At 41.5% G+C, this 17,967-nt stretch overlaps 1 protein-coding gene across 4 annotated transcripts in view; it reads left to right on the top strand.

Moving 5' to 3' along the window:
• The first annotated feature begins 1,780 nt into the window (after positions 1 to 1,780).
• The window catches only part of LOC111145545 (actin related protein 2/3 complex subunit 1A), a 33,110-nt gene continuing 16,923 nt past the window's right edge, over positions 1,781 to 17,967 (top strand). For 2 of the 4 annotated variants that reach the window (XM_022500463.1, XM_022500461.1), the window contains exons 1-2: positions 8,192 to 8,285; positions 13,765 to 13,869. In XM_022500463.1, the coding sequence (XP_022356171.1) occupies positions 8,222 to 8,285; positions 13,765 to 13,869 (169 nt within the window). In that variant the 5' untranslated portion in view covers positions 8,192 to 8,221. Of the gene's footprint in view, positions 1,895 to 8,191; positions 8,286 to 13,764; positions 13,870 to 17,967 lie in introns of those variants that run through there. The other 2 variants (XM_022500460.1, XM_022500462.1) reach the window with 2 other exon arrangements.

Here is a 17,967-nt window from a genome sequence, read left to right as displayed (position 1 = left end):
CCTATGATTGGGTACTTTCCTGATGTATCTATGTAAGCCCTTTCTCCCACTCATAACTGGTAGTAACCTCTGTGTTCTTTGAAAACCCAGACTGTTTATTTCATTCATTCACAGTTTCATTCAACAAATATTAAGTAGAATCTTCCAGGTTTAAGTCATTGTGTATTTCCTTGTACTTAAAATTATGTGTGAGCTAATATTACCCTAGCTTCTGGGCTCCTTGAGGACAGAAAGCTCTTACCCAACCCTTGCGTACATTTCTTGAAATGCTTAACCCAAATCTTGGCATTTGGTGAGTACTCATTAAATACCTGATAACTTGAAGTTTGACCAAATTCCAATTCAATCCTGTTCCTATTCCACTGAATCAATAAGGCAAACAAAATCATTTCATGACTGTATACAACCCTTCACTTCCTCCCATTTCCCATTTCTAAGTACCACCTTCCCTGGAACTAATTTTTTAAAAGAGAATCCTCATTTGGGATACTAGATGAGTGTCATTAGGCATGTAAATAAACCAAACACTAAAAATAACTCACCCTCCTTGTAACTCCAGTGGCTCTTATAACCAGGTCATGAGGTAATGGAAATGCTCTGGACCATGTATCAGGAGGCCAGTCCCGGCACCAACTTGTAGCAACACCTTCATCAAGGTCTATAGATCCGTGTGTTATTCTCATCTACCCTAATTATAAACCCCTTCAAAGAAGGAACTGTCTTTTGTGAAGAAGTGGGATCTAAATCAAATAGTTGGTATTTTGACTCCAGATACCAACTCTACATACTTCTGGATTAGTTCATGTAACCTGCAGACACATGAGGAATCCCTGCTGCCATTTGTGCTGTCCTTCCTGAGCCAAGATACCGTCACTGGGAGGGAGATAATTAATTTAAAATGGTCTTTCTGCTCTCTCGATCTGTTCTCCACCTCCCTAGGTCCAAAGACTTTGTGGCCATGGGACAAAATAAAACCAATTTACTTCCAGTGCATTCGTGCTCCTTGGGCAGCTGGGTTAACTAACCCTACAGAACAGAGCGTGACTCCGAAATGAGGAATGTGACTTCACTTTTGTGAACATCACCTTCTGAGCAAGCACTGGGGTCAAGCTTGAAAGCCACAAGAGGCACTGTTGGTGACCTGCAGTGGCCTCAAACGAAAGGAGGGCTGCTCTGGGATTTCTGTGGGTTCAGGGGAGCCAAGTCCAGCAGGAAGTGGGGTTCAGAAGCCTCAATTGTACAGCAAGCACTGTCTCCACGTGTTTGTGGGGCTGGGAGGGGGAGATGAATTCCCCCAACTCCTTTGTCCTATGGCGCCATTTTGGGAGCAGGGAACATGTGATTCCGACAGAAGAGAGGTCGAGAAGGTTCCTCGGGGAGGAGCTCAGAGGCTTTCCACAGAAGGAAACTGGCTTTGAAGAGGGAAACTTCTCCCTAAAGGGAGAAAAATGTAGTCGTTCGTCGGGTCCCTGTGGCTCGAAAAGGCCTCAGTTCTAATTCGTTTCCTGACAAAAGCACTTGTGGAAAGCGCCAAGGCTCCACACCTCGGTCCGCGAGGCTGAGAAAACTTTCTGAGGAAAAGAAGAAGCCATCCACGCTGCTTCGCCACCACCTTCGAGCCGGTGTGCGACACCCCTTTGCAAGGGGGCGCTCAGAACCTCGGACCCTCCCCTCGCCGCACCCGCGCGGGACTCCGGCCGCGATCCCAAGCTAAGCGCGTGCGCAGACAGCCGCGCGACCGCTCCGCGCAGGCGCCGTGACCATTTCCGGGATCTGTCAGCCGCTCCCTCTGGGCCTCGATCCTCCGCCCGCGCCCGCCGGAGCCTGTTCGCGTCGACTGACCAGAGTCCGCGAATTCTCCGCTCCGAGCCGGTCCGCACTGCTCCGATCCCAGGTAAGGGATAGCAGGGCGAGCTCCTGTCCCTGTCGGCCGCCACTGGGCCGGCTTCACACCGGAGTTGAACCCGCGGGGGCGGTGAGGCGGGGGCTTAGGCCGCTGGGCTCAGGGGCGGGCCGGGTCTCCTGACCCGGCCTCCGGTGGGGGCGGGGGATCCCCATTCTCCGTGGGGCCCGCTGAGCCCCTGGGGTTCCCACGCACATAGATCGCTTCTCTCCAGATTTTCCAGCTCCGAGCCTGCTTTGGTGCCAGAATTAGCGGCTTCTTCACCTGCGCTTCTTAGCCCCGTTTGCTCCTCTATGATGGGCGTTTATCACAATCTGTAAAATTGTAGTAAATGAGATGACCTTCCCCCTCGTCGAGCGTCGCGACGAACGTTCCTTTCTTTAGCATCTAGAATAATAGGTACTGCGCGGTGGGCGACCCTGGACGGTCCCGGTCCTGTCTAGGGGAGCCCTCAATCTTTGAGCTCTTGCGGGGACTGGGGGGCGTTCCTGAACTTGAAAGACCCTCCCCAGAGTTCTTTAAGCTTCCTCCGCTCGAGTGCCGCCTTCTCTTAAGTCAGTAACGCACAAACCCGCCCCTGCTCTCTCCGTGGGGCCTTTTATGTGCCCCCTTTCACGTTCCAGCCCCTCCAGTAGGACAGCCCCTATTCCAGTCCCGGCACCACCACCTCTTTGGGAATATTGCTTCTTAGAGTCCCTGTTTCCTCGTCTGCAGTAGGAAGGTTCTTAGGGCTTTTTTTTTTTTTAATCAAGTGAGCTTATTTTTATTAATTGCCTAGAATAGTACCTGGCCCAGAGTAGGTGCTTAATAAATATTAAAAATAAAAATTATGCCATGATGAAAATTCCTACTGTTCTGAGGATTCTGTGCATATGTATCTTCTTGTCCTTTCCTAACCTCGCCCCCCGCCCCACCTCTGCCCATACAGGAGGACCAGGAAAGTGTCAGATGTATTTATGTGTCTGGCCCTATCCCTGTACTTAACTACACTGCTGGGAACATGGTAGACACTTAATAAATTGTAGCTTAGAATCTTTGATTAGAAAGCCATCTGTTTTCATACTGCAGCTCTGGAACTTGAAGGAAATGTTAACCTACTTTTATCTACTTCAACTCATTGGCTGAATTACTGAAGTTAAACTAGTTCAGTTCTTTTCTTTTTTAAATCAATTTTTTTAAAGATTTTATTTATTTATTTGACAGAGAGAGAGAGAGAGAGATCATAAGTAGGCAGAGAGGCAGGCAGAGAGAGAGAGGGGGAAGCAAGCTCCTGGCTGAACAGAGAGCCTGATGCGGGCCTCATTCCCAGAACTCTGGGATCATGACCTGAGCCACCCAGGCGCCCTTAAATCAATTTTATCTCACCTTTTGGTTTCAGGTAGGTCCTGGGTTTTTCAGGTATCTAAGGGAAAAGGAGAGGGTATCAGTCTGGAGGGTGTTTTTACCCTGTTAGGGAGTGGGTGTAACTGGCTGCTTCCTACCATAATATTCAGAAACCTTCCAAGGTTAATTTATCTACTTATCACAATTAAAGGAGGGGATTATCTTGGAAAAATAAAACACTTGCTTGGAAGAAGAGTGCTGTGTTTTGATCTAGTTAACTAATCCTATGCTGAAACAAATTCTGCATAAAGAAGTTTAAAGTGATCTGCCAGTGAGGCTGGTGCCTGGCATCGAAACCTGTCTCAGAATGTTGTGGAGGGTGTGGTGACCTTGTTGGAGTACCTGGGATTGCTGGGTTGGGTAATGAGAGCAATTAGAAACTGGATGAATCACAGTGTTGGAAACTGATCCTAAACAAGGAACTTAAATCTTCACTGTACAAATACTTTTAGGCTTCAGGGCCAAGAATTCAAAATGTATGTAGACATTTCCAGGTTCAGAGGATAATAACCAGTGTGTACTTCTAGAGATGGTTCAGAAGCCTTGGGTCAAAGGACGAGAGGGAACTAACTCAGCATCACTTCTGAGCTACGCTTTGTACTACACGTTTTCACATGTTATCTCATTTAATCCTCATACCTACAGCGTTGGGGTGTCAGTGACATGTCCATTTTACATTTTTTTTTTTTTTTAAATGAGATTTAGAGCTGTTAAGTGACCTGCAATGGGTCTCATAGCCAGTATGTGATCAAGCCAAGATTCAAACTCAGGTCCCCTTGGCTCCAGAGTCCATGGCAACCAAATATCAGAATGACTGTACTCAAAGTGATAGATAAAAAAAGGAGTTGGGGGGCGCCTGGGTGGCTCAGTGGGTTAAGCCGCTGCCTTCAGCTCAGGTCATGATCTCAGAGTCCTGGGATCGAGCCCCGCATCGGGCTCTCTGCTCTCTAGGGGAGCCTGCTTCGTCCTCTCTCTCTGCCTGCCTCTCTGCCTGCTTGTGATCTCTCTGTCAAATAAATAAATAAAATCTTTAAAAAAAAAAAAAAAAAAGGAGTTGGGTTGTAGGGCGAGTGCCTGGAATCATACTATAAATCATTATAAGTCATTTTTTCTCTCAGTGCTCTACAATAAGACCTTAACAATAGAAGCTGGTCAAATTTCATGTCACCACCTTTATTGTCCCTTTTTCTCTTACTTACTCTCATTAAGACAAAAGTTTTCAGGTGTCACTTAAATATTAATCAGAGTTTAGAATTAGAATTATCATGTTATGACAGAAAGTATCTTTTTCTTGGGACAGAATTCATGCTATTACTCTCCTGCACTCACTGAGTTTGATGAATACAGACTCTGTTTACTGGGTGCCTTGTAAATTTGACAAACGAGTGTTGTCGTACTCTGCAGACTTTAAATATCTACATGATTATAAATGAAGTACAGGTCTGAGTGTATCTGCACATATGGAACTTGAATGATATAACAAACTTAGAAATGCAATTTTAGAAAGTAATTATGCCATGATGAAAATGTTTACCTCTTTTGAAAGCTTTGCTACTTTGCTTAAACTGAGTTGAGGGATGCTTGGCTGGCTCAGTCAGTGGAGCATGCAATTCTTTTTTTTTTTTTTTTTTTTAATTTTATTTATTTATTTGACAGACAGAGATCACAAGTAGGCAGAGAGGCAGGCAGAGAGAGAGGTGGGGAGGAGCAGGCTCCCTGCTAAGCAGAGAGCCTGATGTGGGGCTCAATCCCAGGACCCTGAGATCATGACCTGAGCTGAAGGCAGAGGCTTAACCCACTGAGCCACCCAGGTGCTCCGGAGCATGCAATTCTTGATCTCAGGATTGTAAATTCAAGCTTCACTATGAGTGTAGAGATTACTTAAAAATAAGTCTTTAGGGGCTCCTGGGATCGAGCCCCACATCAGGCTCCCTGCTCGGCAAGGAGTCTGCTTCCCTCCTCTCTCTGCCTGCCTCTCTGCCTACTTGTGATCTCTGTCTGTCAAATAAATGAATAAAATCTTAAAAAAAAAAAATAAGTCTTTAAAGAAAAGCTGGTTAAAGAATGAGAACGTCTTTGCAACTGTTCCTTTCTTAACTATACATGAAGTAACGTGCTTTTATTGCATGTAGTCATGTTGAATTATTTGTAGGCCAGTTTTGTTTTAATTAACAAATGAGCCTTTAAAATATGGCTTTTGAACTAAATTGCTTTTAATTGAGATATTTGTGACACGGTATGTTATTTTGAGTAACTGTGAGTAAAACCTGTTGTGAAGGGTGAGTATCTGATATCAGCTCTAAAGAGAGAATCATGCAGTGAGCATCTGGAAGTTTGTTTTAAAAAAAACACATTAAGCAGCCTCATTTGAATTCGTTTAAAACTTTTTTTTTTTTTTTTTTAATTTCCAGGTAGAGGCTGGTTTTCTTTACTTGTGAGTTACAGTTTGCTTTCTAGAACATGTAAGAGTAAAAAACCAGTGACCTAAATATCTTCACTTTATTTTATATATTTTATTTATTTATTTATTTTTAAAGATTTTATTTATTTATTTATTTGACAGAGAGAGATCACAAGTAGACAAAGAGGCAGGCGGAGAGGGAGAGAGGGAAGCAGGCTCCCTGCCGAGCAAAGAGCCCGATGTGGGACTCAATCCCAGGACCCTGAGATCATGACCTGAGCTGAAGGCAGCGGCTTAACCCACTGAGCCACCCAGGCGCCCCAAATATCTTCACTTTAGAGTAGACTATGAAACACTGACATTTCTCTGCCAGTTTAAGATATCATATGTTTTATTTAAGAGTGCACTTCATTTCTTTTTGACCTTTGGATTCCTTTACAACAATTAACAGAGACATTTCTTCTGCCTTCCACTGAGATTGATTTCTGTTTTGTCTGCTGAACTTTGTTCACTTCATAACCTGCTGTCCTTTCCATTCATTTCCTATTTACATCCAAATTCCTGTCTTACATTGCACTCTCCACCCTAGGTTAAAGACTTGTACTAAAATGTATTGAAACTTCAGAGTGTTGTGTATTTAAAGTTGTATTTACAGTATTCTAAGAGGGGTTTGTGGGTGGCTCAGTGGGTTAAAGCCTCTGCCTTGGGCTCAGGTCATGATCCCAGGGTCCTGGGATCGAGCCCTGCATTGGGCTCTCTGCTCCGCGGTAGTCTGCTTCCTCCTCTCTCTCTCTGCCTGCCTCCCTGCCTACTTGTGATCTCAGTCTGTCAAATAAATAAATAAAATCTTAAAAAAAAAAAAAATAGGGGCGCCTGGGTGGCTCAGTGGGTTAAAGCCTCTGCCTTCAGCTCGGGTTATGATCCCGGAGTCCTGGGATTGAGCCCCGCATCGGCCTCTCTGCTCAGCGGGGAGCCTGCTTCCTCCTCTCTCTCTGCCTGCCTCTCTGCCTACTTGTGATCTCTGTCTGTCAAATAAATAAATAAGTAAAATCTAAAAAAAAAAAAATCTTTAAAAAAAAATAAAGTATTCTAAGAATGTCTCTTAGAAATGATAGAGGAGGATCTGGCTGCTTTTTAAAAAAAGATTTCTCTTATTTCAGGTCATAGTTGCCTCTTTGGATCTAGATTTGGATATCTATGAAATAGAGAATTTTATTTGATTTTTAATTTAACGATGTTTCACGGATTCCTGCTTTTCATTTTCAGTAAAAAGTTTAAAGAGCAATGTAACACCTGATTAGTATACTCTTAGTGTAGATTTTCCAGTTGTTAACATTTTGCCAAATTTGCTCTTTATATTATATAATCTACTTGTTGTCCTGAAGTACTGAAAATAAATTACAGAAATCATGACACTTCATCCTTAAACACTTCACATCTTTATCTCCTCAGTTAGTACACGCTATCTAATGGCAAACAGTTGCAGTTAAGACATTGGAAATAACTCCATATTGTTATGTAATATGTAGTACAAATTCATATTTTCCTTATTGTACCAAATATGTCTCCTATGGCTATTGTAAAAATAGATTGCAATCAAGTGTCATTTGTCAAATTTGATTTTCATAGCTCTTTTAATCTAGAACAGTCTGCTTCACACCCATTGCCTTTTATGAATAATAGTCCAGGCCAGTTGTTTTCTAGGATAGCATATATATATTCTGGTTTGAACTTTTTTTTTTTTTTTTATTTTTTTTTATTTAAAAAAAAAATTTTTTTTAAGATTTTATTTATTTGGTTTGAACTTTTTACTCCCCCTTTGTGTTATTTGACTCATTCCACTCCCCTTTATTTCCTCAAAACTGGGAAGTAGGTCTGGGTCTTGATTGGATTTAAATCAAATATGTGTGGCAGATACTTGGTAGGTGGGTTGGCGGTATTACCAGGTTTCTCCAGGATAGTCCTGTGACCTGTTGTCACAACATAATTAATAATGCCCCTTTCTGCTTTCTTAAACATTTTCTGGTCTGGATGATAAATTAAGTAGTTACTATTTTTAAGTGATGATGTGTGTACTTTGTGTTTCCTTCCATTGGGAAGCCCATCAGATTAGATTGTTCCAGTCTTTTCAATAATAAGTTTGATCCCATGGTAAGATGGTGACTGCCAGAATTTTTTTTTGTTGTTAAGGCTCATTTTTCTCTCTTTGAAATTAGTAAATAATCTGTGGGGTGATAATTTGAGACTGTGTGACTATCCTGTACCCCAGTAGTCTTTAACTCATGGTTTTGGAGTCCCTTGATGACCCTTGACAGAATAAACTATACATTGGTACATTGGTGGTTACAGTGCTTGTTGTATTTAAATGATTTAGTTTTGACATTGAGATTGATTTTTTTAGTGGGACAGTAATGTTTTATTCATCCCCAAACATTTTGGAATCCCCAGATAACTTAAATGTGTGTTGCCTGCCTTTTAAATGCTTTTTTCTGTTGCTTATTACAGCTTTCTATCCTTTGAAAACACTAAGAATAATGTCCCTACATCAGTTTTTACTAGAGCCAATCACCTGTCATGCCTGGAACAGGGATCGTACCCGTAAGTATGTTATTACTTTTACTCCTTTATTTTGGTGCCTTTGATATTTTTATGTGTAAGCACTTTTTTAGGAACCACATATTTGTGTCACATGTGGAAAGGGCATGGCCATGGATTCGGCAGGAAACTAGGTCAGTTGTTTGGTTTATAGATAAGAGAAACCAAGGCCTAGAGTTTCCAGTGGAAAGACTTTCTACTGGTTAATGTCAGAGCCATTGCTAGCATCTAAGCCTTCTGGCTCTGTGTCCATATCTTTGTCTACAGCACCAGTTGGAGGACGGTTTATATCAGAGGCATCTTTGATTGGCTTAAGAGTCTAGGGTGTGGGGCACCTGGGTGGCTCAGTGGGTTAAGCCTCTGCCTCCGGCTTAGGTCATGATCTCAGGGTCCTTGGATCGAGCCCTGCATCGGGTTCTCTGGTCAGCAGGGAGCCTGCTTCCCCCCTTTCTCTCTGCCTGTCACTCTGCCTACTTGTGATCTCTATCAAATAAGTAAATAAAATCTTTGAAAAAAAAGAAGAAAAAAAAAAGAGCCCAGGGTCTGGAATGGTTGTGTAGTAATGTGACGGTCTTCCAGTATTTAGTCAGAATACTAAGACCTAGAAGTAAGCCATTACAGAGATGTATAGTTTACCCCTGATATGTTAAGAGCAATATTAGCTAGTGTTTACTGTATTATTTGTAATAAGCTTGAGTTTCTAGTTTTCTACCTCCAACCAACTAGAAAAGAATGGAAAAGACTCTTAGAAGTAGACACAGGAGGCGCCTGGTTGGCTCAGTCGTTAAGCAGCTGCCTTCGGCTCAGATCATGATCCCAGGGTCCTGGGATTGAGCCCCTCATTGGGCTCCCTGCTCAGTGGGGTGCCTGCTTCTCTCTCTCCCTCTGCCTGCTGCTTCCCCTACTTGTGTGTGTGCACCCGCGTGCGCGCACTCTCTCTCTCTCTCTCTCTCTGCCAAATAAATAACAATCTTTTAAAAAAGAAGAAAAAGTAAGCATAGTACAGCAAGCAAAGTTACAGAATATGGAAGAAGGAGGCCAAAAGAAAACCCTTAAAACAGAGACAGAAGCATAGTAGTGTGCCCATGAGTTACTTTAAAAATTAAATTATATTCTCTGTCTTCTTTAAAATAAAGCTTTATCGGGGTACCTGGGTGGCTCAGTCGGTTAAGCATCTACCTTTGGCTCCAATCATGATCCCAGCGTCCTGGGATGGAGCCCCAAATCGGGCTCCTAACTCAGCAGAGAGTCTACTACTCCCTCTTCCTTTGCCACTCTCCCTCCACTTATGCTCTCTCCCTCACTTTCTCTCTCTCAAATAAAATATTCTTGGAAAAAGAAAAATAAACTTTATTGAGATAAAATTCACATAAAATTCACCCTTTTAAAAGATATGTCAGCAGTTTCTAGTAGTATATTCACAGTTATGTAATAATACCACTATCTAGTTTCAGAATATTTTCTGTCACTCCGAAAAGAAACTCTGTACCCTTTAGCAGTTATTCCCAGTTTTGCTCAAAACTTCCAGCCTTAAGCAACTACTCATCCATTCTGTCTGCATGGATTTGCATATTCTGGACATTTTGTGCAAGTGGTGTCATATGATAGGTGGCTTTTTGCATCTAGCTTCTCTCACTGACCGTTCTGTTTCCAAGGTTTATCCATGGTGTACCATGTGTAGGTACTTCATTACCTTTTATGGCTGAATAATACCCTATAGGCATATCATATTTTCTTTTCTTTTTTTTTTTTAAGATTTGTCTATTCTGGGGGCCTCTGGGTGGCTTAGTGGATTAAAGCCTCTGCCTTCAGCTCAGGTCATGATCCCAGGGTCCTGGGATCGAGCCCCACATCAGGCTCTTTGCTCAGCAGGGAGCCTGCTTCCTCCTCTCTCTCTGCCTGCCTCTCTACCTACTTGTGATCTCTGTCTGTCAAATAAATAAATAAAATCTTAAAAAAAAAAAAAGATTTGTCTATTCTGGAAAGAGCGCATGCACATATGCAAGTTGGGGGAATGGCAGAGGGAGAGAATCTTCAAACCCGACACCCTGCTGAGTGTGGAGACTGATGCAGGGCTCAGTCTCACAGCCCCCGAGATCATGAACTGAGCTGAAATCAAGAGCTAGATGCTCAGTCTACCGAGCCACCCAGGCAGCCCCTAGACATACCGTAAGTTTATTCATCAGTTGGTGGACATTTGGGTTGTTGCCACTTTTTGGCTATTATGAATAACACTGCTGTGAACATTCCATGTACCAGTTGGTTTTTTGTTTTGTTTTGTTTTTTTAAGATTTTATTTATTCATTTGACAGACAGAGATCACAAGTAGGTAGAGAAGCAGGCAGAGAAGAGGAAGCAGGCTCCCTGCTGAGCAGAGAGCCCGATTCGGGGCTCGATCCCAGAACCCTGAAATCACGGACAGAGCCGAAGGCAGAGGCTCTAACCCACTGAGCCACCCAGGCACCCCTATGTACCAGTTTTTATGTGAATATATGTTTTCAATTTCCTGAGTTTATACCTAGAAGTTGAATTCCTGGGTCATATAGTAACTCTGTGGACCATTTTGGGGAGCTGCCAGTCTGCTTTCCCAAAATGGTTGTGCCATTTTACATTTTCAATAGTAGTGTATGAAGGTTCCCATTTGTCTGTGTCCTTGTCAATACTTGTTATTGTTTGCCTTTTATATTTTAGCTATGTACCCACTATATTCTAGTAGATATAAAGTAGTATCTCAATGTAGTTTTGATTTGCATTTCCCTGTTCATGATTAATGATGTTGAGCATCTTTTCACATGTTTATTGGCTATATACCTTCTTTTGGAAAAATGTCTATTTAGATCCTTTGCCTTTTTTAAAAATTGCGTTGTCTGTTCATTGTTGAGTGGTAAGAGTTTTTTTATATACTCGATACAAGTCCCTTACACAATATATAATTTACAAATTTCCCATTCTGTGGGTTGTCTTTTCACCATTTTTTTTTTTTTTTGGTCTTTTCACTTTCTTGATCATGTCCTCTGAAGCACAAAAATTTTTAGTTTTGAAAAAGTCCAGTTTATTTTTTCTTTTGTTGCTGTGCATTTGCTGTTGTATCTAAGAAACCATTTAATTCAAGGTCACGAAGATGTATACCTATGTTTTCTTTTAAGAGACTTACAGTTTTAGCCTTGTATGTACATTTTGCATCCATTTTGAATTAATTTTTGTCTAAGGTATGAGATAGGGGGCCCAGCTTCATTCTTTTGCGTGCGGCTGTCCAGTTGTCCTGACAGCGTTTGTTGAAGACTATTCTCTCCTTAGCGAACTGTCCTGGTACTCTTGTCAGTAATCAGTTGACTGTAAATGTGAAGGCTTATTGGACTCTCAACTCTGTTTCATTGATCTTTATGTCTGTCCTAATGTCAGGACCACACTGTCTTGGTTACTGTAGCTTTATGTAGTAAGTTTTGAAATTGGAAAGTGTGAGTTCCAACTTTGTACTTCTTTCCCAAGATTCTTCCGGCTCTTCTAGGTCCCTTCCATTTCCGTATGAATTTAAGGGTTATTTTACTAATTTCTGCAAGGGAGCCAGCTGAGATTTTGATAGAGATTGCTTTCAATCTAATCTGTAAGTGACAGGATGGTGACTCTAGAGCTTCTATTTTTTGATCATCCCAGTTTCATAGCTGAGTTTCGTGTGTCCTCTGTCTCTACTTTCCCATGTAAAAATGGATTTTTGGAGTATTTCCAGTTATTTTTAATAGAAAGTTATCATTGTTTTCATTTAAGCTACTTGATAAACTTAATATATTAAGACTTATTTTTATTATTATAATTTGAAATTAGCATTTTTCAAGTTTAGATGTGGATTTGGCTTTTGAAGCATCTTAGAATTTTAGAGAAATGTATGTAACTGGTTTTGAGAAAGTACTTAAAGTCTTAGGATTTTAGAGCCCAATATTTATCTGGTTCCACAGTTTCATCTGTAAAACAGATGTAACTAGGGGCGCCTGGGTGGCTCAGTGGGTTAAAGCCTCTGCCTTTGCCTCAGGTCATGATCCCAGGGTCCTGGGATCGAGCCCTGCATCGGGCTCTCTCCTCGGCGGGGAGCCTGCTTCCCCCCTCTCTGCCTGCCTCTCTGCCTACTTGTAATCTCTGTCAAATAAATAAATAAAATCTTAAAAAAAAAACAAAAAAAAAACAGATGTAACTTTCCTAAGGAGGGAAAGGGAAAGTGAGATAATAGAAGGAGGGAACTAGTAAATGATCTAAAGTCTGAATCATAGATCCTAATTTTAATTTTAAGAAATCAGTATTTTGGGTGCCTGAGTGCTGAGATGGTTAAGCATCTATCTGCCTTCAGCTCAGGTCATGATCCCAGGGTCCTGGGATTGAGTCCTGCATCAGGCTCCCTGTTCACCAGGAGTCAGCCTCTCCCTCTCCTTCTGCCCCTCCCCCCTGCTTGTGCTTGCTCACAAGCTCTCTTTCTCTCTTTCATGCTCTCTCTCTCAAATAAATCTTTAAAAAAAATTCAGTGTTTTGGGTTTTTTTTTTTAATGGATGAACTAGAAAGCAAAAAAACAATATAAATTTAAAAGAAATCTATCATATGTATATCTATTCTTAATATTTCAAATTGGTCTGTGAGATTTCTCTTGAAAACAGAATTTTATAATTCATATTGGCTTTATTGTAAAGGGAAACTTTGATGTATTTTATGAGCAGAATCAAGTTTTTTTTTTCTCTTGTTTTGATAAATTGATGGTTCCAACCTGGGTGCATGATAGCAGTAATGAGAACGTTTGATTTTCAGTGTTTTCTGAAACACTGAATTTCTTACAGAAAGTAAATATATATTGCTAATAATGTTGGGCAGGTGAAATAAAATATCAAATATCTTTACTATGGGCTAGAATTATAGCAGCAAAGTATGGTAACTTTTTTAATTCTTACTGGTTAGAATCTTTATAGTTGTGTATGTCTCTTAAGTATTTATTTTATAATAAATATTATAAAATAATATTTATACGCCCCGGGAACCGTATTTTTAAAAACAGATTTCTTACTCCTTCCTTGAGCCTATTTTTAAAATGCTGTCTGTTGAAATGCCTTACTGGCTGATTCGGTGGAGCATGTGACTCTTCATCTTGGAGTTGTGAGTTCGAGTCCCATGTTGGGTGTAGAGATTACTTAAAATAAATAAAAATCTTAAAAAAACAAAACCGGGATGCCTGGGTGGGTCAGTCGGTTAAGCCTCTGCCTTCAGCTCAGGTCATGATCCCAAGGTCCTGGGATCGGGTCCTGCATAGGGCTCCTTGCTCAGCAGGGAGCCTGCTTCTCCCTCTGTCTGCCATTCCCCCTGCTTGTGTGCATGCTTGCTCGCTCGCTCTTTCTCTGACAAATAAGTAAAATCCTTTAAAAAAAAAAAAAAAAGCCATCTGTAGCATCTCTCTTTTTTGGTGACAATTTCAAGTTCAGGTGATAACTGTTGACTTTTTTCCTCCAGAGATTGCTCTTAGCCCCAACAATCATGAAGTCCACATCTATAAGAAGAACGGGAGCCAGTGGGTGAAAGCTCATGAGCTCAAGGAGCACAACGGACACATTACAGGTAAAGTAAGACCCCTGTGAGCTTAGCGTGATACTGGCAGCTCGAACAGTCTTCCATTAAATAAAGAGCCTGACAAAGTAGGTCTGCCATAATATTTAAAGTTGTGCAGCATTTACTGAGTTTTCTTTGGAAAACTTGAGAAAATAAGCATCATAGTGATCTCAGTTTTTAAGTGCTCCTTTCAGCCCAGCTGGTCCACAGCACCCCACTAGTGTAGGGAAAACACGGATCCTGCTCTGAGGAGTGAAGAGCTTAGATGAGGTGACAAGATGAGAAAGTGAAAACTAGACATCTAGCGTGTCAGCTGTGGGGAAACATATGCCAGACTGTGTTCCCAAGTGCTGAGGGGACACAGTGTCTTCCAAAAGCTTTCTGTATGTTGTTGGTGGGACTAGGAAGACATTGCAAAAATACCAAAAAGGACAAAGAGTAACGTAACAAACACCCACATTGCCACCACCTGGAAGTAACAACTCTGTCAGAATACTGAGGAAACAGAGCTTTGATAATAAGGAGGAGTATTTGAGATAACAGTACAGTCCCCTCCCACCACCAGTCCTGTTCCCATTTCCCAGAAGCAGTCTGTAATTTGGTATGACATTGTCCCAGTTCGTTTTTAATACTTGTCCGCACACACATATGTATTCGTAAGCAGTCTTTAGTATTTGGGGCTGGTATGTGGAAGTGCTACAGAAATGGCATCGTGGTGTGCATTTCCAACTTGCTTTTACATTTCACGTTGTTCCTGAGCCCTATGTTGATCAAGTTCATTCCCTTTAACCCCTGTTTAACAATTCATACCACCTTTTATTTACTCTTCTCTCCTGTGAAGGATATTTAGGTCATTTGCAGTTTTTCCTGATAGTGAAGTGCTAAATCGAGCATCCCTGTGCACGTCTCTCTGTGTGTGCGTGACTGTTGACGTCAGACTTGTTGTACCTCCGGGATGTGCACATGTTCATTGCCAGACGTGGTCACACTGCCCTCATCCTGACTCCCCAGGACGGGAGTGCTTATCCTTCCCCATCCCACACCTACTTGATAGATCAGAGGGTCAGATGACTGAGGGGTTGTGTCTCTAGAAATTGCATTTTCCTGATTAATAAAAAGGTTGAGCATATTTTCTGATGTTTATTAGCCATTCTGGGTTTCTTTCTTAGACTTTTCTGTTCATTACTCCTGATCATTTTCCCATTGAGTTTTTATACTTTTCCTATTGATTCGTAGAAGACAGGATCTTAAAGCATTGACTCTGAGGCACTTTCCTGAGTGTGCCTTAGCTTTCATCTTTGACAAGAACTGTCAATATATAGTTGGATAAAGATGGCGAGCAGAGCAGGCTGAATTTTATTAAGCCAGTATCAAATAAGTGTGGAGGAGGAGTAAGATAAAAATGGAGGAGGCGCCTGGGTGGCTCACTGGGTTGAGGCCTCTGCCTTCGGCTCGGATCGTGGTCCCAGGGTCCTGGGATCAAGCCCCGCATAGGGCTTTCTGCTCAGTGGAGAGCCCACTTTCCCCTCTCTCTCTCTGCCTGCCTCTCTGCCTACTTGTGATCTCTCTGTCAAAAAAAATAAATAAAATCTTAAAAAAAAGAAAAATTAAAAATGGAGAATTTTCCTAATGGTTTTCAGAATTCAGTGAACCAAATCCTGGTACCAAATTTTAACAGAATGAATTGCTTTTTTGTGAAGTGATAATCTGGCTCTTTTTAAAAGAACATATTCACTTACTGCTGTATTCAGAAAGAATTCTTTTTTTTTTTTCTTACGATTTTATTTATGAGGTCGCCTGGGTGGCTCAGTGGGTTAAGCCTCTGCCTTCAGCTCAGGTCATGATCTCGGGGCCCTGGGATTGAGTCCCACATCAGGCTCTCTGCTTGGCAGGGAGCCTGCTTCCTCCTCTCTCTCTCTCTGCCTGCTTCTCTGCCTACTTGTGATCTCTCTCTGCCAAATAAAATCTTTTAAAAAAAAGAAAGAAAAGATTTTATTTATTTATTTGACAGACAGAGATCACAAGTAGGCAGAGAGTCGGGCGGAGAGAGAGAGTGGAGGAAGCAGGCTTCCTGCTGGACAGAGAGCATGATGCGGGGCTCAATCCCAGGACCCTGGGATCATGACCTGAGCCGAAGGCAGAGGCTTTAACCCACTGAGCCACCCAGGTGCCCCACAATTTTTTTTTTTTAATGGTGACCCTGGAATTCTGCCTCTAGTCCTCCAATGTCCTGATTACCTTAAAGATATCCGTCCCCCCAGCCAGAGAAAAACAGCATGTTTTGACCTTCTGCACCCTTTCCATTGTATTCCCCAGCAAAAACTCATGAGCACCCCTTCTTGTTTGGGCCAGTGACTTGTATGTGATGTTCTTGAGCACTGGGAGCCAACTGACTCTATTACCGAGCTAGCACGAAAGACAGAATTTATAATTTCTATTTTTGTTGCTGTTGCTTTCCCTTAACCTTATTTCTATTAGGTTTGGCCTATTTTCTTTATATTCCTTTGCCAGTGGCCTTGTGTCCTAAAAATAAGAACATTCATACTTTAATTTGGCATTTTAGCATTAGGAAATACTTCTAAGTGAGAAAGGGCTAAGGTGAAAGACCAAAGACATAGCCAGAAAAGTGAAATACTTAGTTATGTTCTTTTTCTCTTCTGCTTCCCTTTTGGAATCCTTTGAACTTGGGCCTGTTTTCATCCAAATGTTCAAATGACATTTTTTTTTAGATCTGAAAAACTGTTGTTGGAAAATTCTAAATATAACTCTCTGGCAAGAGACCAAGGATCAAACATATTTCTCAGAAAGATAGTAACTACAGAAAAAAAAAATCTTCTGAAGTTTTCTAGAAGAAAAGACCAGTCAGTACTACAGAGAAAGAGTATGGTTAACATCAAAGAGATATCAGAGTCCTGGTGTTTGTTTCTTTGAGTTTCTTTTTTTGTGCTAAAAGTGATCACTCTTTAAAAAACATTTTACGGGACGCCTGGGTGGCTCAGTTGGTTAAGCGGCTGCCTTCGGCTCGGGTCATGATCCCAGAGTCCTGGGATCGAGTCCCACATCGGGCTCCTTGCTTGGCAGGGAGCCTGCTTCTCCCTCTGCCTCTGCCTGCCACTCTATCTGCTTGTGCTCACTCTCGCTCTCTCTCTCTCTCTGACAAATAAATAAATAAAATCTTAAAAAAAAAAATAAAATAAATAAAAAAAATAAAAAACATTTTACTATGGCCAGTTTTAAACAGATGACATTAAAAAGGCAGAATAATGTAGTGAGCCCCCGTATACCCATCATCACCCAGATGCAGCATTTCCCACCTCAAAGACAACCCTGTTCTCAACTCACTCTCCTCCTCGTACAGTTTGGAAGTACATCCCGTGCACTGTATGATTTTGTATTTCAGTTTTGTATTTCAATTTGTGAAGAGAAGGATTCTTCAATAATAATTGATATGATAGTTTTAATGGGGACCTTATTTTTCTTTTTTAAGATTTTATTTATTTATTTGACAGAGAGGGAACACAAGCAGGGGGGAATGAGAGAGGGAGAAACAGGTCTCCCACAGAGCAGGGAACCCAATGCAGGGCTCAATCCCAGGACCTTGGGATCATGACCCGAGGGATCATGACCCGAGCTAAAGGAAGACATTGAACAACTAGGCCCCCCAGGCGCCCCTAATTGGGACCTTAGTAAGGTGCACACATGGTTGTGATGAGTTGATATATCTCTTAAGCCTTTTGTCTATAGGTCCCCTTTCTTCTCTTTAACCTTGTAATTTATTTGTAAAGAATACTGAGAAATCAGGTTGTTTGTCCTGTAGTATTTTCTAGAACTTGGATTTTACTGATTACAAGCCCATGATGTTTTACATATTTTTCTGTCCTCCTATTTCCTATAAATTGCTAGTTGAAGTTACAGAGTTAGGAAGTTCTTTTGTCAAGCAGGCACATGATGTCTAATCACTGTTCAATGAGGTTAGCAACTGTCAATGATCAGTGACCATATCCATTCATTTAGTAGTGGCCACAATGTGGTGGTATTCTAAATATGTCATTTCCTCTCTCTTAGCTGGTCACATTTATTTATTTATTTATTTATTTATTTATTAAA

This window comes from Enhydra lutris, unplaced genomic scaffold (assembly GCF_002288905.1).
Source record: "Enhydra lutris kenyoni isolate GAN:26980312 unplaced genomic scaffold, ASM228890v2 scaffoldscaffold13, whole genome shotgun sequence".
In the NCBI taxonomy this organism is placed as follows: Eukaryota; Metazoa; Chordata; class Mammalia; order Carnivora; family Mustelidae; genus Enhydra; species Enhydra lutris.
This window is presented reverse-complemented; position numbering and strand designations above follow the sequence as displayed.